This window comes from Benincasa hispida, chromosome 7 (assembly GCF_027475165.1).
Source record: "Benincasa hispida cultivar pf3 chromosome 7, pf3_genome.v1.1, whole genome shotgun sequence".
NCBI classification, from domain to species: domain Eukaryota; kingdom Viridiplantae; phylum Streptophyta; class Magnoliopsida; order Cucurbitales; family Cucurbitaceae; genus Benincasa; species Benincasa hispida.
The window spans coordinates 6,017,447-6,041,404 of NC_143484.1; the positions used below are offsets into that span (position 1 = coordinate 6,017,447).

Genomic DNA, 23,958 nt, shown 5'->3' on the forward strand with positions numbered 1-23,958 from the left:
ATACTCATAGTGTCACCAGGATAAGGTATCCATCCTTATCCATCTACTATAGACCATTTAGCTAATCATTTAAATATGATCCACCCGTATGTTTCTACATATATGGTTAAGAGCTACAAGATAACCTTAGATGTTAATTTATTGGTTTGTAGGTTTAATGCAACTAAACGTCAAATAAAACATCACATATTTTATTTGATAAATCAAATGTTTGTGCAATATAATTACAAACTATTGGACTCTACGAGATTTAGGGCATCAACCCCAACATAATCAATAGCCCCAAATCCATCATTAGAGAACCACTTGCCTTGAACTAAAATCAAATGCTAAGTAGACAAAATTCTCTTTAGCGCACGAAAGAGGAGAAAATAGATTTAAAATATTTTTAAAAATGATTAGAAAAACATTTCCGAGGGTACGCTAAAAAAGGAACATATTCTTTCCCCAACCATTTGCTATTTCATGTTAAGAAGATGTGAAAACGCCTCTCTCTCTATGAGAACTGTTCACTCCAAGGTATGAAGTGAGAGAAAATTTGGAAAGTAGAGGTTTTGAATAAGAACGACCTTTTCATTTATCACGTTTTTCCATATTGATATTGAATATTGAAAAGTAATATAAATTGGAGATGTAAAAAAATTACCAACTTGACCCTTAGACCAAGTGTTATATTTTGTTATTTACTTAAATCATCTTTTGGCAGAGAAGGGTGGATTATTAGTTTCGACGATTTGGAAGATATAGTTGGGGGACATATATGGTTAAGTTCCATTTGTATACTTAGTGGAATTTGGCATATATTAACTAAACCCTTTGCATGGGCTTGCTATGCACTTGTATAGTCTGGACAAGCTTACTTGTCTTATAGTTTAGGTGCTTTATTTGTTTTTGGTTTTATTGCGCACTCATCTTGCAAAGAAAAATCTATATAAGAATTCCAATGGTATGTTGAATTTCTATTAATATAGCCCTTCCTCATTTTATCAAGAGGAATACTTAGATGCAATCCGGTTGCGCCTATGTACCCTACTTCTCTTTCCTACATATACATAAAAAATTTTTTTTTTTTTTTTTTTTATCATAGTCCCTTTCCTATCTATACACACAAAAAAAAAAGATCTTTTTAAAAAAAAAAGATCTTTTAAAAAAAAAAAAAGATCTCTTTATTAATTTTTTTTTAAAAAAAATGATAGGCATCAATTTTTAATTAATTGCTGCAAGAGGTGCATCATCGATGGTTGTAGTCCAGCCGGCACCAAGTATTTTCCTTTTACTAATCAATCTCCACCATTTGTTCATTTAACCTTCATTCCATGGCCAAATTCAAATTTAGTTTCAACCTCTTTTTAAATCTCATTTTCCCTCTCTTTTGACCACATCTCCTCTTCAAAAACTTAGTGAAGAATTTGCTCTAATACTCATGGTTGATCATTCTTTAAAGCCCTATTTCTAAGATTAGGACTTACGTATCACTGAATTATGCTCACTCTGGTCTATAGTTCACACATTAAGTATTCATGTTCAGCCAAGTATCATTTGTATCAAAATTAGATAAAATTAAATTTGAGTAACCTCTAAAAGGAATAAAGACAAAATTACTCAAGTTTGGGCAAAGTGCCTGGATCTTCAACAGTGAGAGATGCTCCATTGTCAAGTGCAGTGAGATTAAGAATCATTGTTGCTGCTTTAGAAGCCCTATTACAATAATATCAAATATGTAAATGCATCAATATTCATAAAAAAGAAAGAGCCATATTTTATTTGCTTTATACATTTTTTATTTGTATAAAAATATTTTACATTGCTTGAGAGGTTAGTTTTTATTGAAAGTTGAAAGCAAATAAACAATAGGTCTGTTTGATAGAAATTATATTTTTTGGATTTTGGTTTTTGTCTACCTGTTTTGCTATAATTTTTTACTATAGTTTTTTTTTAAAAAAAAACTTTTCTTCAAGATAATATTTGAACTGATAATAAAATTCTAAAAAAACAAAATTTTTATAAAATACATGTTTTAGTTTTCCAAACTTGACTGGGTTATACCCTAAAATGGAAGATAAACAAAGAAATCTACTTATGAATGTACTGTTTTTAAGCCTAATTTCTCGAACCAAAATCAAAGCATATCTATTTTGAAAACTATTTTGTTTTTTTTTTTTCCATTTTGAAAATGTTAGCTTATAAACTAATTCCACTATGTGTTTGGTTAGTTATTTAAGTACATTTAACAATATTTTCAAAATCTACACAAAATGTAAAAAACTTAAGGGAAAAAATAGTTGTTAAAAGCGTGTTTTTCTTTCCGAAATTTGGCTTAAAATTTAAAAATTAAATTATAAATTTAGTTCATAAATTTCGATATTTATATGGAAAGGAAATAGACACCCAACAAATAGTGTATTAAGCCAGCCATAAATTTCTGCCAAACTTTGTGTTTTATAAAATTCTCTGATTAATAAAATACATAATAATGTACTTAATCTAATGTGTTGTTGAATATTGTTGGGCTGCTTAAAGTTTCTGAACGAAATTTAAGATTGGTTGAAAATATAATAACGAAAATTAGACATTTAAAAATAAATAAACAAATTTCAAAGTATAGAAACCAAACTGATATTTTAACCTTGAATTCTTTTTATGGCCTTTCTTGACAAGAACACTAATAAAGCATTGCTCCATTAAAAAAATACTGGCCTTCATTGTAGGTGTGTACATGGGTTAAGTTAGGCCGGATTAGAGGGTTTTTTAAACCAACCCAAGAGTTTGGGTTTGTCAAATACCTAACCCATTAGTTTTGTACCATAGGCCAACCCAACCCATATATTTTCGGGTTGGGTCACCAGGTCGATTTGATTTGTGGCTGAGGAAATAGAAATCGGAAGAGAGTAAACTCAATGAGTATGAGATCGATTTTTCGACTGCTAGGTGGTGTTGGTATTGGTTACTGGTGAACGAAATTAGAAGATGGAAGATGAAACGCAGGAGAACAAAGAGCGACGATTGAGAGTTAAGCAAAAACTAGAAGACAATACCTTGATGAAGAAGAAATGAAAAAGACACCGGAAGAAATTGAAAACTAATGTTTGTGAGTCGTGAGGTGTCCATTGAGAGTGATAACTGAGAAGCATTGAAGTGAAGGGCTGTTAGCGAGTCAATGATTTTCGGGCAGCATGGAATCATGTAAATGTGAGCGTTGAAATAGAAGAAGATGATGAAAAATGTTTGACTAGAACCTGAATGCGAGAACGTGAACATGATGGAGTGCTAGAATTGAAGAAGAACATGAAGAACTTGCTGCTATAAGAGATAGGAAGATGGAATCGGGAAATTTGTAATAATGACCCATTTTTTGGGTCTAAAATGTCAAATGACTCATTTTTAAAAAATAATATCAATTGACCCTCAGCTGACATTATCGTCATACCAAATTACATGAATTTCCCTTACCTCTTTGTCTTCTTACCTTTTTACTGAAAACCAACCAAAACTAAAAACTCTTCATTCAAATATCCCAAGGCTAACGGCTTCGTATCACTCATAAACTAAAAACTCTTTAGAATCCATCATTTTGGCTTGCAAATAATTCAACTACCGCCGAAAAATCTAATCTGATCGGTAAATCTTTCAATTTGTGCCTGAAAATGTCTTAAATCGATCGGTAATGGGGCTTTGTGAGTCGTTCTAGGTTTAGAAATACTGTGAACCTATGGTTTTTTTTTTCCGATGTGTTCTATGGTTGAAGACGAGTAGAAAGAGTTTATGAGCGAGATAAGTGAGAGTGAAATCAATAGAGCGACACCAGAAAGGGTGGGACGTTCTGGGGTTTAGAAATATTGTGAACCTATGGTTTTTTTGTTCGTTTTTCTGGGTTTCAATGTGTTCTGTGGTTGAAGACAAGTAAAAAGAGAGAATGTGAGCGAGATAAGTGAGAGTTACTAGAGAGAGCAGCACCAGAGAGAGCAACATCAGAGAGATTGATACTGGAGAAAGCGACACTAGAGAGAGTGATACCAGAGAGAGCGATACCAAAGAGAGCGATGCCAGCAAAAGTGAATACAACGAGATTTAAACAGAATGTTTTTTACAATTTTTTTTTTTCTGAAGGAGTTTACTAATTGAATCTTTATTTCATGTAGGAGTGAATTAAGATGGCAACACGTTTCAGAATACCCGTAGCCAACCGATTTTCCAGTCAAGTAATGAGCTTGGCCCACATTGCTAAAGCAAATAAGATTGTGAAGGAGAAGTTTACCCCAAGGAAATTAGACATGTTCAAGAGAACAGTTTTTGGGTGATTTGTAGACGTTGACATGGTGTTCAACAGACTAATTATCCATCATATATTGCTGAGAGAAGTGAAGAGGACGAGATCTGACTCAATGTTATTATCTGTTTGTGGAAAGGTCGTCACTTTTTTTTAAGGATGATTTTTTGTTGATGACTGGTTTGTGGCGATCCCCAACACGAGTTGATCAGAATGAGCAGTCCTCATATGAACTTGCAATCAAGTATTTTTGGTAGTTATAATAGAGAGTAAGAGCAGGGATATCCTATACAAAGAGTTTGTATAAGACCTGGACCATGAGATGTTTAGACTCTGTATATAACGCCGTTGATACTAGAGACTTACATCTCACCTAAACGATCATAGGTGACATGACTTCAATCCTGAGTGAGTTGGGAACTCTTGCCATTGAAGGTAGTCCTTTGATTTGTTTGGGTGTGAGTGGTCAGGTCGCCAATCAAACCTATCATTTTGGGGATTCGTCTGATTTGGGAGCTGGGAACTCAGCTACACAAGATGAAATTCACTCCTTCCTCGAGGTAAGGGCAAGTAGATAGATAGCTCCCTTAAGGGCTGATTCCAAGGATTGAACGATGTGGCACTACACACCTTCTCTTGGCCCGAGAAGTGTTCACACATAGTTGGACTATGTTGTATTGTTCATTAAAGGAATCAGTGGTACTTAAGGAGTAAGATGTAACTACAGGGGAAAAACGGTAAATTGGCTCCAACTGTACTTACGAGCACCTGTGAAGGGTCATCGTACTCATGATTGGTTATATCCGAAGGACACAGAAATATATCTGTGGTAAGAAGAGTTCAGTTGTTGGTCTTTAGTGGACTGTTTGGCAGTTAACGGATGGTAGATCTCATGGCTAAAGAGTTTAGTCAACTATTCATGTACCATTGGAGCTTCGATCCACGGGTCCATAAGGTCCCCTAGATAGCTTGAATAAAGTCGAGAATCAGTTTTTGGGTCAGTTTGAAATGTTCAAATTGACAAGAGGGAGTTCGATTATATATGATATAATTGAACTGGTTAATTATATGATATAATTAACTAAATGTATGAGATACTTTATATTAGAGGAAATTAGATATAAATATGATTTATATCAAGTGGAGGAGAAATTACTATAGTAGATATATGATATTAAACTATAGGGTAAGAATATAATATGATTATATTTATTTATTAATTAAATTGATTAATTATGTGATAATTGGCCGAAATCTTCTCCTCGATCGTGTGTTAGTAGGAAATTCAGTATTCGGTTATTGTAACCGAAGAATAAAATGAAAATTTGTTTCATTTTGCAAAAGTTCAAAAAAATCACAATCGGTGTGAAAACGTTTTGATCACTTAGCTGAGAGCCTATACGATAGAGTTTCATCGCTTAAATGATCGCACACCCGTGTCTAAACGATCGCTTAGCTTTTCTAAACGATCGCCTAGCGTGCCGTGTTTTTTAAACGATCGTTTACCTATTACTAGACGATCGCTTAGTAAAACCTACACGATCTTGTAGCTTTATCTAAACGATAAACATCCCTGCTATACGATAGCATTCTCTTCCACTTGCTTATCGTTCTACACGATCAGCCCATTCTTCCTTCCTCTACCGAATTCAATAAAGACCACGCTTTGGATACTCACTTCGAGAATACCAAGGGCTCTAAGTGGTGGTGCCATCCCCACTCTTGCTTTCTCGTGCTTGTTCGTGTAGATGATTGTATTGCCGTAGCCGACTGTATTATTGGGCGATAGAGAATGTAGAGGTTCTTCCCGCTGCGTTGAGTTCGAAATTGAAGAGAGTCTTCAATTGGTATGTGAACTCTTGTATTTTATTTATCAAAGCATGCTGTTAATTAGTGTAAATTACATAACTCTTTATTACAACATGTTTTTGGTATTTCAGTTACAATGAAATCAGAAAGATCCGAATGCGCTCATGGATGCTTTTCGTTAAGAGTTCCTTTACCTTACATGTCCGTCTACTTGAAGAAAAATACAACGAGTTGGAGTTTGAAAATGATGAAGATGTTGTGAAGATCACAGTAGTCTACTATACTGAGGTTGCAATGATGGAAAAGAACAAACAGAAAATTGCAGTGGACCTCAAACGTTTTAAGGACATTCAAAATTAGAGTACTACAATAGTCTTGATTGGGGTACCATTATTTGGGAGAGGACACTGGATGCCCTAAAGACGACGTTGAATGATAAGAGCAGTCTATACAAGACGAAGGTGAAAGGAAATAAAAATTACGTTTTAAAGTACTCTTTGCGTGGATTTCCACAAGCATTCCAAGTAAATTTGCTTAACATAATGATCGTGTTGTTTGATTTAATATTACTATTGTTCTTAATATATGTTAAATTTTATATAGGTATGGGCGTACAAAATCCTAGTTGCATCGATAGCTGGGAACATTGCAGAGCAAAGGAGCAAGGTGGATTTGCCCTACATATTACGATGGTCATGCTCCCACTTAGTGTCCTTCAAAGTACTCGAGAGAGAGATATTCGAGTCTAACAATGTACGTTTACTCTATGCATAATATGTTTATCTGGTTGTTAATTTGACACTAACCAGTTTACTGGGTTGTTAATGCAGATAAAGGTTAAAGAGGGTACTGTCATGAGAGACGCTGAGAGGAAGTTTCGGGATACCCCAGTGGACAGACGACCTATATTTGATCTACGTGCAGATGATGATAGTGCTAAAAGTGGCAATAGGTCATCTAGTGATGGGGGTAGTTCTGAAAGTGAAAGTGACGGGGTGATGATCATCGTGGAGATGACTACGATGAATGTGGAAGGGTGGAGGAAGGGGATGAACACAGGCATTCTGAGCACGAGGATGCTGAATGTGGAAGGGTGGAAGGAGAGATATACACACCTAGTGATGATACGTTCCATGATGTGGTAGGAGACGTACGCGATGAGGACGAGTTGAACCCACCTGATGTCCATCTTGCGGACTCCTGTAGAGAGTGATCTATTAATGAGAAGTGACCTAAGTGTGCTGCCTGCAAGGAAGGAGCCAATCCTGACGATTCTATTTATTCGTACCTGTAGACCATTGATAGCTCACTATCGAGGTTGGATGTTCATATATCGAGTTTAGATCATCGTGTATCCAATATGGAGGAAAATATGACAGACGTGAAAGGACAATTGTCGGCCATCCTATCACTGTTGCAGACTGTGTGCAAGGTTTGCATTTACTATCATTTTATGTCTCTACGTGTTCGTGAACTCATCATTTTACTTTATTAATTGAAGGGTTCCATAGTGAATGAGAAGACGACGAGATCACCCATCCCATCTCGGGATCCCGATACCAATAATGCGACTGCCTTTGATACACCCATCCCTCTTGTAAAGCCTCAAAATACCACCACTTCACCTACTCCTATCCCCCCTCTAGAGCCCGATACCACCACAATATCACCAACTGACGTCGAACCTATAGAGGCTGATGTCCCATAAATAGAGCTTAACATGTCTGCCTTACTCACCATGCCACATATACATGCCGACATGTCTGACATCCCAGAGGCCGACACTTCTGGGATTGTTACGACCACATAAGAAGTTACATTGGTGAGTAATTTATTCATCAATAATATGTGTTTATATTTTTATATTTCTTGATGAGTAACTTTTTGTTATCTGTTTATGTAGGAATCTCGAAGAATTAGTTGTATAAGGAAAGCTGTTGATAAATATACACCTCCAGCTCAAGTAAAGAAGAAAAGTGTTGTTAAGCATCCTCTCCCAAGTGTAGCTAGTCACTATCAGAGCGATTGTCGCATGACGTTCCACACAATATCGTTACAGAAATGATGGGCTAGATCTCAGATGAGAATACCAACAACGAGGTTCGAGAGAACTCCTTTAAACCACTCACCAAGCAATTCTTCAAGGAATTGATTTGCCCGAGTTCTTGGGTTTAGTGCGATATAAGTTTCCTAGTCTTGACTTCTTTACAGTTGGATATCTTGTAGTTTTACTGCCATAGTAATTTTTGTGCAGACCATAAATACTTTATTTTATTTTATGAAAGAAAAATTTTATACCCGGCCTGACATGTGCATGCACAAGTTCACCATCTTGCCAATTGGTGTAACGGTAAATTTTGATATATTTTGTTGTGCAAAGTCATTTTACTATGGTATATTTCATTACTTAACTTCTCATTTTATTTGGCAGAGTCACCTTAATGCTCGTGTGGGGTATTTAAACGAATAAAGAATAAGACACTTCTGAAGGCTACCCTAGCATGGGAGGATGAAGACACGTACAAGGACTACATCATCGGTAAATTCGATGTCAAATGGGCAGATGTGGATTTCGTTTATACAACAATGAATATCAGTGAGCACTGGATGGTCCTTGCAATGGACATTAACAGAGGCCATATATTCGTGTTCGATTCACTTCCGTCATACACACCAATGACAAAGCTGGTGAAGTGGCTAGAGCCATTGACTGTCACAGTACAATCCCTACTTCACTACTGTGACATGGATCATTCAAAGCTGGACCAATCCACAGCCCGTTGGAAAATATCGCGACCTATGAATGTCAACATACAACACGGGTTGCTTGATTGTGACATCTTTGCAATAAAATTACTAGAACACCTGGTGACTGACGTTGATTCGTCCGTAATCACTTAGGGGAAGATGAGTGAATATAGGATGTAGTTAGCGTGTCAATTATGGACGAACACTTCATATTTTTTGTGTATAGAACATGTATTTTTTATTGTATTTTTTGTGTACGTAAGAACGTGTATTTTTTATGTATGTAAAAACATGTATTTTTTATGTATGTAAAACATGTATTTTTTATGTATGTAAAACATGTATTAACTTTATCAAAATTCAAAGTTTAAAGTTCAATATTCTACATTTTATCAAAACATGTATAATTGAGCTACTGCTCTTTTCATTATATCAATGGTATATAGAACATTATATCAAAGTTCAAGCATTGAGAGAGCGAGACTTTGAGAGAGAGCGAGATTGAGAGAGAGCGAGATTGAGAGAGCGAGATTTTGAGAGAGAGAGCGAGATTGAGAGAGTATGAAGTTATTGTTTTTTGTTACAAGTATGAAGATTGATAGAGTATGAAGATTGAAAGAACAAGATTGAGAGAGTATGAAGATTGAGAGAGCGAGATTGAGAGAGTATGAAGATTGCTATTATAGAAATACTCCAGCTTGTTATTGTTTTTTGTTTTCAAGATGAAAGTATGAAGTATGAAGTGTTACAAGATGAAAGTATTAAGTATGAACTGTTACAAGTATGAAGTATGAAAAAGTATGAAGTATGTTACAAGTATGAAAAAGTATGAAGTATGTTACAAGTGTGTTACAAGTATGAAAAGGCATGAAGTATGTTACATGTATGACATATGAAAAATCGATCAATGGTATTTATAACAAATGAAATGTTACAAGTTAGTTATAAACTAAACTAGATGAGAGGTGTTTGTGTCACGGTTTCTGGCATTTTCAGCACGTCGCACGGTTGTGAGCGGTTCGCTACAATTTTGGCGATTATGCCCATAATTCCCACACCAACCACATTTCATTTGTCTGCAAAATTCTCTTCTGGATGGTACTCTTCTCACTCTCCGTCGCCCGACTTGTGCCACAAACTTCAGAGGAAGGATAGTCTTTTCTACATATCCAGGAGGTCCCTTCCATTCAGATATGTGGCCAAGTGGATTTATAGGCTCCGCATACCCAGTCATTAGAGAGTCCACTGTATAAAATCAACTGCAAAAACTCGGGATGGGTATATTTCATTCCTTGGTAGCAACAATTGCATGCAAATACGAGATACCAAGTGAGTCGAATTCCTTACACGTGCATTCCTTCATGTAAAGATTGACAATACTGTCCAATCGATTATCTCGCACGTGGACCTGATAACAATCAATGGGCTAAACTCGATATCGTCTGCCTTATCGGTCTCACTTGCCAATTGGGTTTCACAGTAGTCAGGGTGCAATGTCGTTCGAGATGCCCAGTAATTTCTTCGTTCATAGAACCACGATTGGAGCATTCCTCTAACATGTTCAATCAAGCATACTATGGGCAATAGTCGATACTCTTTAGTTAATGAAATGAAACACTCTGCACTTTTGGATGTCATGTTATCATATACTCATTCTATTTAGCAAACCCGTGCCCACCTTTGAAGACCGATGTCTTCCAAATATTTTGTGACAACACCTCTAAAAAATTATGGAGTTCGTCCCATTTTGTCTGGAACTCTGTCATGTGAAATGCCATTACTATATCTCTAAATATCCCAACAACCGTGCTATCCTTAAAGTTTGTAACAAGATTTTGTTCTATGTGCCATGTGCACAATCCATGAAATTTCGTAGGAAAAAATACACAAATAGCATTTATGATAGATACCATCCGATCAGACACAAACACCAGATTATTGGATTATCCGATACTACATTTCAAGTTTGACATAAATCATTTCCATGATCGATCGGTTTCATTGTCCACTATTGCATATGATAGTGGGTATAATTGATTGTTACCGTCCATAGAAACCGCAACCAATATGGTGCCTTTGTATTTTCCTTTCAAGTGCGACCCATCAATAATTATCACAGGTCAACAGCTTGCGAAACCTCTAATACAAGGCCCTAATGCCATAAACATATACTTGAAATGCACCTCATCTTCAAGTTTGATTCAAAGACTGTACCCAGATTATCTATTTTTAACACTTCTCCATAAGCATGTAGTATAGAGTATGAATATTCTGGAGTATCTCTAGTGAGATCATACACGACTTCCCTTGCACGCCACACTTTATCATAACTTATGTTCACGCCATAATCTCTCCTCATATCCTCAATGATATGACAATGTTTATAAATATGTCCTATTCCCATGAACTTATCTTTAATCAACTGACTAATAATCGTAGCAGTTACTTATTTATGGTCGTGATTCATAATTCCAATGGAACATGTGTGCGAACTACAGTACTTTGTGATCTTGAATATATCAGACCCTTCCATTTTCACTACATGAAGGCTCTACTTACATGTCTCCCTAATACATTTGACTATGAATAGAGATTTGGTTGACTTCCTGACCCTAAATTCAAAATTTTTGTTGATGGACAGAACAGATAATCTCATTTTCAAGTCATTTTTGCTAAAAAATAGTTGACCAACTTCAACGTCCTCTATCTCAAATGAAGAGGTACCAGGCATAATCAACTCTGTCCTATGACTTGAAGATACAGATGGTGGAACCACTGAAGCTGCTGTAGAATGACGCACATCTCCATGATCACGATCCATTTCATTCAATCCTGTTGGTTGCTCATTCACATCAACTGAAGGACTACAACTTTGTTCTGGATGACCACAATCCATATAATCAAATATATATGGTATTTCATTACCAACAACTGAAGTACCGCCCAATTCTGAATTCAATCTTGTTAGATTAGTGCGATCGTTGTCTAGTGATAATATTGATGGTACAGTGTTGGTAGACAATGGAATATCATATTCTTCCTGACGATACTGATATGATTCCTTGTATTGTCTCTCCATAGTCGTATCATCATAACTCACATTTCTAAACCCCATTCTAATATTTTCGTCCACATTCGATTTCAGCGTTACAGATAACTGAAGTCTACTAAGGTCTTCTCGGAAAAGAAGGAAGCGAATACCATCATCATTCCTTATGTATTGTGGAGGGGCTTCATATTCAAGCTTATATTTAACTTTCAGTATAAGATCAAACTCTGAAGAACTGACATTTGTAACCCCGTAAATGTGAGATTTAATTTCTTCATACTTCAATGAAACAGGCACAAGGATTCCTGCCAACTGTCCCCTAATACACGAACTTTCATTCTCATCCCAATCACCTCCGTATATCGAATAAGTATACACTTTTTTGTCATCCTACAAAGCAAGAGAACATTTGTCATTAAGTTGTACAAGAAATTGAAGTGTACTCTCGTTCTCTCTTAATCTCGTTCTCTCTTAATCTCGCTCTCTCTTAATCTTGCTCTCTCTTATTCTTGTTCTCTCTCTTTCTCTTGCTCTTTCTCACTCTCGTTCTATCTCTCGCTCTCTCTCTTCCAATACAAAATTTCGTAATGTTACCTTTTCAGAAATAACACAGCAAAAATAATTAAATAGACTCAAAATAATGAAACACCTTTCTGAAAAACCTGTTCCGTTCTGAAAAAGCCTCGTCTTGGAAATCCCCATTCGAAAAATCTCCGTTGAACGAAACACCGTCGAAAACCAGAGAAGTCATCACCGTTGAAATGAAGTTTAGAGTTTAAAGAAATCACCACTGTATTGAGTTTAAGTATTATTGATTTGAGGCTTCCGTCGTGAAAATTGTCAAACCATTCGTACATTGACGAGCAATCACATCAAACCAGGGAATTTCAAGCGAGAGCGAGAGTGTTTAATCAGACAAGAGCAAGATTTACCTCGTGAGGTTGGTGTAAGGGCAATTTACGTTACTTGGTATGGCGATGATGTCAGCAGAGGGTCAATTGACATTATTTTATAAAAATGGGTCATTTGACATTTTGGACCCAAAAAATGAGTCATCCGTACAAATTTTCCAATGGAATCGTGGTTATATATATATAGGCGGATTTTCACAAATGAAAAAAATAAGAGAAACTATTTATACAAAATAACAAAATTTTAATCTTCTTTGATAGAAACTAACATGTTTATCAATGTCTATCAGTGATAAAAAGTGGTAGAAGTCTATTACTGATAGACATTGATATCAGTATTTTTTTTTTTATTTTTATAAATAGTTTGACATTTTTTCTATCGTGTAAATTTTTCACATATATATAAAAGAAAAGGAAAGACATGATTCGAGTCGGGTCGGGTCAACCTAGCTAGTCAAAACGTTTATGAACCCGAGACCTTACTTAAAATGCTATTTTGAAAAATTATCAATCAACCCAATCTAATCCTTACAGTTTGGGTTGGATAATCAGTTGGTCGCATTATCGGATTTTTTGAACACTTATACATTATCCTTCTTCAACCTTTAGTTTTATTTTCATTCAATCTTCCTAATTTCTGAACATATATTAATTTTTTCTTTCGAGAAAAATAGGCAAATTTAAATATGAATGAAATTTCTTACCAATGTTGAGGTGATTGATATTTTAGAGCAAGTTCGCCAAGACATGAAACCAGCATGTCAGTGTATATGATGCCTGGATCTAAGCTCACAATCGCCATTCCCTCTGGCACTTCTTTTGCTGTAGCTTTGCTTAGTCCTTCAACCCCCCACTTTGATGCACAATACGGTGCAAACTGCAAAATAGAATATATATATATATATACTCAATAATAAAATTAGGTTTCCAATGCTCAAAATACTTCATACTCTTGACAAGGGAAAATATATAGTTTATAAACCATTGCTTGATGTCATCCTAACAACTGGCACAAAGCTTTCTACTATCCCTGTTTAGGTAAGAGGTTCTACCATAATTCACATATTGTCAATGAAAACAATTGGATGATATCTTCATTTGTGCTCATAATAAATGTTGATATATTGATATTTTATTGATAAGTCAAATGTCTTATAATGTAGAATACATGGGTAAATATACCCAAAATGAAATAAGTAAAAAAAATCTAAATTAGCCTAACTAATTTAAAGATAATTGACAACTAATAATATTCATATATGGCAACACCCTCCTAAAACTAAATGGTAGAGTAGAGACCAATTTGAGTTTGTGAAGCAGCTAAGTGAAACGAAAACCGAAGAAAAATTTGAAATCAAATCATGGTGATCTGGACTGAAAATAAAAAATTCACAAAGAATAGAAACACGAAGAACTTTTGGGCTTGAAACACAAACCACGGATGATAGATTTGAAAAAAGGAATTGAGATTCAAGAATGCAAATCTCAAAAAGAAGAAGAAAAAAAAAAAATGACCCCGAACTAAAAGCAAAGGCTTAAACCTGTGCACGAAAAAGAAAGATTCCAATACACAAATGAGCAAACAAATAGTAGAGCCAAACAAAAAACTATGCTTAATTGAATCAGACCAAATCAAAATGAACCAGATGGAATAAACCAAATTAGATCAGTTAGACCAAATTTGAGTAACAAAATCCCAAATCATGTTGATTTCACACTGATTTCACTGATATCATGAATGATTTGGTTTTGGTATGTACGACTGATGTGAGAAGCAGAGAACCAATAATGTGGGAGATCTAAACAGAGATACGTGAGACCTTCGGATTTGTGCAGCAGAGATCTGGATGAACTATATCTGAATTGAGGTAGGCATGAGCTTCAGATCTGTAACGGGCGGGTGTGGGTCGACGACAAATCTGGGCAGGTTACGTAGACATATCTACGTTGGCGGAAGATTTCTTGGTCAATCTGTGGTTGACAAGGTTGCGACAGATCTTTGGTCCACGAGTTATGCACCGATCTATACGTGACAGCACGAACCTAGGCGTGTGACTAGGCAGGAGGTATGCAGCTGGGCTCTGGGCATGACGACGACACCAGATCTGGACGTGACAACGCGAATCTAGACGTGGATCTTATTGCGGATAAGATCATTAACAGAAAAACCAAGTGGCGCCAGATTTTATTTTAAAACCCCACAAAACGGGACAAAATTCAGGAACGTGTTGGAAATGTCCTAGAACTCGTAATTCGTATTAAACATTCAATTTTATCAATAACAATGACTTGTTGATTTTACATTTTATTATGAAAATCCAATAAATACATCATTGGCTATAGTCTGAATGCGGTAACTTTATGTAGTGACATAAACAGGATTAAGTTGACAGTATATAGCCTAAATGGTCTATTAAGTATATGGATGAAATTGGTATCTCATCCTGGTAACACTATTGGATGTGGCGCACTCTGTAGTTGTTATCCTGGTAACACTATTGGATGCGGCCCACCTTGTAGTTGTTACAAGAAGTTGAAAGGTGCTACAAACGATGTGATCCACAAATCGTTCATGTTGAGACATGAGAGTGGGGGCATCCTATGCAATGAGTTTGCAGATAGACTGGACCACAAAAATAATCACTTTTCTTTATATCGACCGTTTACTGTTAAAACTGACTATTTCATTTATTTATTATATAACCTAGGTTAACTTGATTTTAATCCTGAGCTAGCTATGAACTTTTGTTTGTTCGGGATTATCCTTTGATTTACAAACAGTGAGAGTAGTCCAACAACACTGCTCAATAAGCTTACCATTTTGGGATAAGACTGGATGAATAGCTGGGGACATAGCCTTGCAAGATGAAATTCACTCCTAACCTATTTAGGGTTAGCAGATAGGTTGTTCTCTTAAGTACTGACTTCAGGTCTTCAACAAATGAGGCCCCCTTCTCATGATAGAGAAAGGATTTGATTCATGAAATTATGAATCAGAATTGTTCATTAGAGGATAAGTAGGAACTTAAGGGACAAGATGTAGTCATAGGGGTAAAACGGTATTTTTGACCTACCTGTGATTATGAACAACCTGTGAAGGACCGACTTACTGATTATGGTTATTAAGTTGACATATTATATCTACAGTGAGGGGAGTTCAACTATAGGCTATAGTGAGTGTCCCATTAGTTAACAAATGGGGTTAGATCGAACTAATGAGTTTAGCCGATTAATCTCGAATCGTTGGAGTCCATGATTTGTAGGTCCTTGAGGTCCCCCTACTAGCTCGTAAATGAAGATGATTATTGTGCAAATATTAATTTAATATTTGATATTGAATTAATTAATATTTTAAATTAATTTAAGAAAATCATTTTTGAATTAAAATTATTTAAAATCATTTTATGTTTTAAAAAGAAAATAGAAAAACGTTTTGCATGGTTGCACAAAATAAAAAATGAATTTTCTCCATTACCATCATCTTTATGCTCACACAAAAGCCATTAACTTCTCTCCTTTGATTCTCCAAGCATGAGCTGCAAGCCATGCACTCCACTTTTTGCATGCTCATCTATTATATATAAAGAAAAGTGGAGTCGTTGGAGAAGAGAATGAATGCACAAATTTAAGAGAAAATTTTATGTGAAGAAGAAACTATCTTCTTCAATCGACTGCTGTGAGCTCTTCTTGTTTCTTCACATTTTCAAGTTGTTCTTGAGTCCCACAACTCTACCTAAAGCTCCAAGAGCATAGTAGGGAAGGCTTTGAGGTGGTTCACAGTGATCTCAAGTGAAGATAGCAGCTGTACAAACATTTTCTTGGAGAGTTCATCAAAGGTATGTTCTGAAAACCCACTTTTTAAGAAGAGCTTGCTTTAGTTTTTGCCAAAATTAGTGAATTAGAATATTTATGGATCCTTGATACTTCCGCTACATGTTGTTTAACTCTTTCAAGACGGTGGAAAACAAACCCACAAATGGCGAAGATTGGAAATACGACGACATAATTGTGATGAAATCGTGATTGGGCAAGGTGGCATGGGACTCAGGAGATTTGGGCAGGTCGTCGGCACGATGTTAGTGATCGAAGGAGTGCACCGATGCAGTTCTATACTGAGCAGTTGTTGATACAGTTTAAACAAGGTGACAACATGTCGTTGGTGATCGAGGATGGTGACAGATTGGGCTGAGGGAGGCAGTGACTAAAGCTTATTAATATAAAACCCAAGAGAGGGCAAGCCTTGTCAAATAATGGTTGAGTGTTGTTGGATTAGACTGTGGTAGATGTGGTATGTCTCTGCGGACGGGACAATGACTCACATAAGTGATGACAGAGATCAGAAAGGCGATAATAGCTGAATAAGATAAAAGAAAAATCCTAGAGCTCTAATGTCATGGTTGTTGAGGTCAAGATCCGCAAACCTGGTAAACGATTGGTACGTGTCACTGGATTATACAATGGTAGATGTTGTTTGTCTCCATTGACGGTTGACATCAGCGAAGGCAGAGATAAGTAGACTAGGCTTCCATCTTCGGCTTTTCTGAAATACACACATGCATCATACAGACTTCTAACAAATCTAATTTTGTTCATATACTCATCAAAGTGCTTATACTAACATCTTGCAGCTTGTTTGAGACCATATAGAAATTTATTAAGTTTGCATACTAGGTTCCGTTTGCCTTCAACTTCAAAACCTACAGGCTAATTCATATAGATTACAGGATGATTCATATAGATTTCTTAATCTAACTTATCATGTAGAAAAGTTGTAGTCAAATCTATCTATTCAAGTTTATAGTTCTCGCATGCCACAATTGCAAGAAGCAATCTAATTGAAGTATGTTTAACCAATGGAGAGAAGATTTCATTGTAGTCTAACCCTTCCTTTTGTTTAAAACCCTTGGCAACTAGCCAGCCTTTAAACTTTATTCTTTCAATGTTGTTATCAACTAGGTTCAAGTTTAAAAACCTACACTTTGTTAGTACAGTTGCATTTCAGGAGAAATGTGCTAGGGAAAATTTATTTCAGAAGATGCATCATATGAAACCTAGCCCCAAACCCCTTGAACTGCACATCATCTTAGCTTTGATTGGTGGATTATAATGTGGTACTGATTAAATAAATATCTAAAATTAGAGATTAGAGTATATCATTACATACCTTCATTGAAACAAAAAACCCAGCACTTAAAAGCTTATTGCTATATTGATTGCAATCCAAATCACGACCCTTGGTACCATTAACTATTAATGATAGACGTTTTTTTGTTGTAAAAAAAACAGCACTATATTTTTAATAAAATTTTAAACCATCTCTACTAATTGAAAACTAAAAGATTGTTGGGGATTTTACTAAATTTGTGGGGATATATCTCAACCGTAATTGTTGGTAGTTTTTTATTTGGGAGGGTAGAATTAGAACTTTACATAGGGAGATGGGACCTCCATATCAAGTTTTGGTCATAAACCAATGAATTTAAAAAAAATGCCTTATTTCAAAAGTTAAACCAAACACACCCTAAGATAGTGGGCCACTAGTCACCAATGGAAGAGGATAAAAAGTGATGAGGTGGATTAATTAGTAGAGACAGAAGAAGGAGAGGAAAAGAAAAGTCCACCTAACCTAAAATTAATTTAAAATTAATTAAATGTATCATATCGCACATTTGTCATCTCAATTATGTCGGTCATTTTTCATTTAGTCAATTAATGGTCAACTTCACTTCTAAATCACTTAGAGTTGTTTTCTAAACCTCAAGAACTAAACTGTTTCGTTTGAAATGTTAGAAATCAAATAGAAACCTAACCTGAAACTTAGAAATCAAAAGTGTATACGACCTAATAATTAATATAACATATCATTCAAATCCAAACGATACTCAACGTATTAAAAAAAGGAAAAAAATATTTTATAATACCAACATGAGCCTAACTCATCGATAATTAACTTGAAGTAGTTTAAATTCTCATACTCATTAAAATTAGATTTACTTATGAGAAACCTGAGGCAAAAAGAAAAAAGAAAAAAAAAAGTAATAAAGAGTAAGTTTATAGTAGTTAAATTTGAAATAATAAAAAAGAATAATACCAGTCCATGTGCATCTCTCCCAGAAAGTGAAGACATATTGATGATAATCCCTTTGTTGGTAGAAATCATAAGTGGAATGAAATGACGCATTATATTGGCGATCCCTTTGACGTTTGTATCAATCACATTATCAAATTCTTGTGCATCCAACTCCCATATTTTCCCATTTCTATTGATCAAACCTGCATTATTCACTATCACCACACACAATATATCCTTAATTTGCATTTGTCTTCCAAACAACCTCTACAAATTTTATTAAACAAATTCAAAACAAAGTTCAATACCAATGATATTTGGTACTAATTCATTTTCCACAATAGCTTGGACAAACTCTTCAACGTTGGTGTTTGATCTCTGCACGATCAACATTTACTTTTGTTATTAGGGTGTTTATAGACCAATGGAAAACAGGGACACGAGTAACAAGGTCAAGAAAATAATAAGATTTAGACCAAAAATAACATCTTGGACCTATTTTAGGCCTAGAGAAGAGAGTTAGCTTAGGTTCCGGACAAATCAATATAATGTGTTATGTTTTGGTCAAGACCAAGGCCGAGCCTAGCAGAATAATCGATGAGGCATGTCTTGTGCATACTTTGGCCCAAAGAATCACCTCCAGGACTAAAATCTTTAGGAAAAGATATTCAATTCGATCAACCTTAACAGAACGTGCGAAACAATGCATACTTCTTGTCCTAGTGAGATGATGAATTATCCCAAAGAAACTCGATAACTCTATGAAAACAAGCTAGGTCAACCACTTCTATAAATATATCAATATAGCTCGAAGAAGTGAAGTTCATTCTCCATTCACAAACTCTTAACTTATTTCACTTATTCGCTCTCTAACTAAAGTATCAGAACATGTGTAGCAAACACCTCATTAATATGCAGGTCATTCTCTTTTTCCACCAAACAAATTAACTGTTGCAATGATCAGGGACATTTTATCCTATCTAGATTTTGTCATCAACAAATATCAGCATGTAAAAAGTCTAGAATAATGCAAGAAAGAAGATTAAAATGGATTGACAAACCACATCAACAGTGTAGAGTAAATGCTTTGCAGAAGAAACTTTAGCAAGCTCTTGTTGAAGGGAATGAAGTTTTGTTTGATCACGTGAACAACCAATAATGGTATGACCACGATTGGCTAATTCCAAGGCTAAGGCTCTTCCCAATCCTTTGCTCACGCCAGTGATCAACACCTTCTTAGTAGCTGTTGCATCTTTTGCTCCTGAGAATTCACTCAAAATGGTGGCCATGGAAAATTAAAGCTTTTGGATTCTTACAAACAATGTTTGATTTTATACAAAGAAATACATGAGAGAGAGAGAGTTTAAAAGTGTTAGGGAGAGATATGGTTTGGTTGGTGTTCATAAATATGAGGTTGATGATAATGATATGACATCGCTATAGACAATAGTATTTAAAGTTTTTGTCTTCTTTCATAAATTTAGAGACGGCCCAAAAGATTGTCTATTTCTTCCATGCATGATTCCAACACATTGTTTACTTTGTAGGTAATTTGTTACTTTTTTTTTTTGTTCTCTCGTGCAACGTGTGGTTCTTCTTTTTAGAAACTAAATTTAATCAAATAATTTAAATTTAGAAAACTATATTATATGACAAATATATTTTAGAAAATCAAAGTCATGATTTTAACTTTTTTATAATGGCAAATGTGACAATCACATACAAATCAGATAGTAGTTACATAATAATCACATAAAAATTAGATAGATGGAAGTTTTTTGTCAAGTTTGCAAAAAAAGCAAAACTTAGAGACAGGTGTCCAATTTTTCAGTTTATTTTTTTATTAAAGTTGTAATTGTCCCTTTAAATTTCATGTACGATTAATGATTACATAATTATACAATGTAATTGAATTATATAATTTGATGTCAAGTGTTATTGGGAATTTGTTCAAGCATGCAGTCTAAAGAAACAGCCTCAAAACGATTACAATACCTATATATTTGTTATCCTTTGATGAGAAACAAAATGATGTTTTATCAAGTTCAAAAAAGAATAAGGTAATTTGTATGAAAAATATCATTTTTATACCAAAAATGTTGAATACAAGGCAACAATATTGATAAGTTTGTTCCAAGTGAAGCGACTAAATCATTGACAAAAGTTGTTAACCATTTGAATATTATATTTGAGATATAGTCGAATGAATCCTACTGATCATGAATTAGATATGTCTCATCGTAATTGAAAAATTATAAGTTGACTCGACCATTATTAGGATTTAATTGACGGAAAATTAAGTTTTCGTATTAAATGATAAAATTTGAGAACCGTTGATAAGGATCAATAGGTCAAAGTTGTGGATCTCAAAATAGCAATCTATAACAAATATGGGATTCCATAACATAAAAATTTTCATAATCACATTTTCGAAAGTTTTTTTAGTTTTCAAATCGAGCATAAAAAATAATATCCATGAGGCACTACCAGAAAAGTAGATTTCTATGACACATTTGTCCTACCAAAATAAGGGGAAGAGAGGAAAAAAGTGTCATAAATGCCAAAAAAAATTGTTTTTGGCAAAAAAAAAAAAGACTTCCGAATTTTTAGAAATTTACTATAGTTTTTAAATATCATCCGTTTGACAATTTTTAATTGTCATTTGATGGATGAAAATATGTCGAGACTTTTTATCTATATTTAATATTTTTATTCTAAATCCTAAACTTCAACTAACAAGTAGTTTTAGTAGCAAGACCGAGTTAAAACACATGGAGCCTAAGATAAATCTTTTCTAAACTAAATAGACCTTTGGAAAGAAGTAGAAACGACGAGTTTTGAGTTTGTGTTGACAGGAAAACTAAATTGCAGGAAATTAATGTACAAAAAGTAAGATTGAGAGAGAGATACACGAGATTACCTTCGCCAATTAAGGGATTGTTGGGTTATCTGTGGATTAGTTCATTAATTTATCATGTAGAGATTCATGGATTTTCTAATTATCAAGCTTGGTTGACTATTTGGAAAAGCCAAACGAAATCCCTAGGAAAAACCAACGCAGATGTCAATTCCTAAATTAATTAACTAAGTGTTGTCACGCAAGTCTATTCACTTAGTTAATCACATAAAGTCCTTGAATTGATTAGAACATCATGTCAAATTTTCCAAATTAATTAAACATGTCATGGTTACAATACGGATAACTACAACATGCATAGCATGAGCGAATAAATCCTTGTCTCCTCTTCCACCACTTCCTCAATCACCGCCACTTCCTCTGCCACTTCCTCCGTCATCGCCACCGTCACCTCCTCCGTAAGTAGTGGCTGGTTTACAACCCCAGCCTCGGGCAGTCCTCCTCATTTCTCCAGGTAACTCAGAATGTTTCCAAATACCTCCTTATCATCTCGTGTCTTCTTTTCACTTTCAATGGAGACTGCAGGAGTTGGGAGTGGGGTGCTTTCAGTACTTTGCCCCCTCTTGAACTGAAGTGGTCTGACGGCTAATGGATTTTGTCGGGGTCTTCCGGCAATTCTAGGAACAGTGTGAGGTTGAGTAGCGAGACGACAAATTGCAGCAAGGAATGTTGCCTCTCGCATGGAGAGTTGGTCTGTCGAAGGTGTTGAGGGTGAAGCAGAAGGTTGGGAAGTTTGGTCGGCCATGGATGCTGTGGTGAAAGAAAGCTGGAAAACGTTAGGGTTTCAGGGAAGAAGAAAGCTCGGTATGCAGGGGCACTAGGGTTTTAGATTGCAAATGAGGCAAAGTGTGAAACCCGGATTTCCATTATTCCTACTTAAGCAGGTGGTTAAGGAAATTAACTAAGTAAAAGTTAAATCCTATGTTGAAGCGAAGGAAAATTTCTAGGTGTTGAATAGATTTTCCTTGAGTAGTTTTGAGTTAAGCTTAAATTGATGAAAAATTGACTAAGTGTTGGACTAGGCAATGCTATGTATTGGCCATAAGATCTTGGAAAGATTACTTGAGCAAAAGAAGAATTTAAAGTGGGAGTAACGAATGCCTTGGAGGTTAGACCAATGCATTAGACTCAAGGGATGCGTTGGAAGAAAGTTGAAGGGATGCGTTGGTGGTGGTATGCGTTGGTGAAGGAAGATGGTTGTGTGGGATGCATTGGAAGGAACCAATGCATTGGAAGGGTTATGTTGATACGTTGGAAGGGTTGTTGGTGGATGGCATGCGGCTGAAGGAAGTAAAATAGAAGGATGCGTTGAAAGGTGGCAGGCGGTTGAAGGATGGCAGCCGAGGGTGAGGCATTGGGATGGCACGAGGACTGGAGGGTGGCATGCGTCGAGCAACCTTGGCCAAATGCCCAGCCATGCATCGAGCAGCTTTGGCCAGATGCCCAGCCATGCGTCGAGCAGCTCGGCCAAACGGGCCAGGCATGCGTTGATATACCCAGCCCATGCGTCGAGCGGCCAGCCTATGCAGCACGCCCATGCGTCGATCGGCTAGCGTCTATGCTAAACACCATGCGCTTGTGCCAAGCAAGCCGTGTGGTTATACCTAGTGAGCCATGCATCAAGGATGAGCGGCCATCCTATGCATTGGTGATGGCTGGCTCTTGCGATGGCTAAGTTGGATTGCGATGGCTAAGTTGGGTTGCTAGGCGTTGAGTAGTGGACTATGCGTTGAACATTCAAGAGTTAGACGCATATAAAGGATGAGATCACCTAGAAAACGTCATCAAACCATGTGTCTTCTTGGGAGGAAGCCTTAAGCCTTAAGCATTTGAGGTGGTTGCATCAGATTGGAAGCTCATGCGTTGGCTATATAGAAGAAGGACACTTAGATTGCGTTGATCAAAGAATTGTGTTGTTGGTGTGAGGAGGAAACACTTGGACATGCAACCAAGTAGGAGGTTTCGACTTTGGAGAAGGTTTGGACGCCTATAAATAGGGCCAAAAGACTTAATTTTCATATCACAATTCAAAAATACATTAAAAAGAGTGGGAGAGTTGAGCAAACCTTGCGTTGAGGCCAAAATCCATGCGTTGATCATAGAGTTTCAAAGAGGACGCATTGGACAGTGAAGTCTGGAAAACAGCATCAATTTGAGACGAGGAGTTCTCTCAATTTACTAGTGCGT

At 35.9% G+C, this 23,958-nt stretch overlaps 1 protein-coding gene across 7 annotated transcripts; it reads right to left on the bottom strand.

Annotated features, from left to right (window-relative positions):
- Positions 1–1,427: 1,427 nt before the first annotated feature.
- On the bottom strand, positions 1,428–20,252 carry LOC120081277 (NADPH-dependent pterin aldehyde reductase-like). 7 transcript variants are annotated; one of them, XM_039036014.2, is made up of 5 exons: positions 19,916–20,252; positions 19,163–19,232; positions 18,876–19,069; positions 13,489–13,661; positions 1,428–1,698 (listed from the first exon to the last, which is right to left on the bottom strand). In XM_039036014.2, exons 1-5 carry the CDS (start codon positions 20,141–20,143, stop codon positions 1,599–1,601), a joined length of 765 nt encoding a protein of 254 aa, XP_038891942.1. In that variant the 5' UTR covers positions 20,144–20,252; the 3' UTR covers positions 1,428–1,598. The 7 variants fall into 7 exon arrangements, with proteins under 7 accessions (XP_038891942.1, XP_090171999.1, XP_038891941.1 ...); XM_090315873.1 differs by having other exon boundaries at positions 18,876–19,057; positions 19,916–20,224; XM_039036013.2 differs by lacking the exon at positions 1,428–1,698 and adding an exon at positions 9,611–12,263 and having other exon boundaries at positions 19,916–20,224.
- Between the last annotated feature and the right edge of the window lie 3,706 nt (positions 20,253–23,958).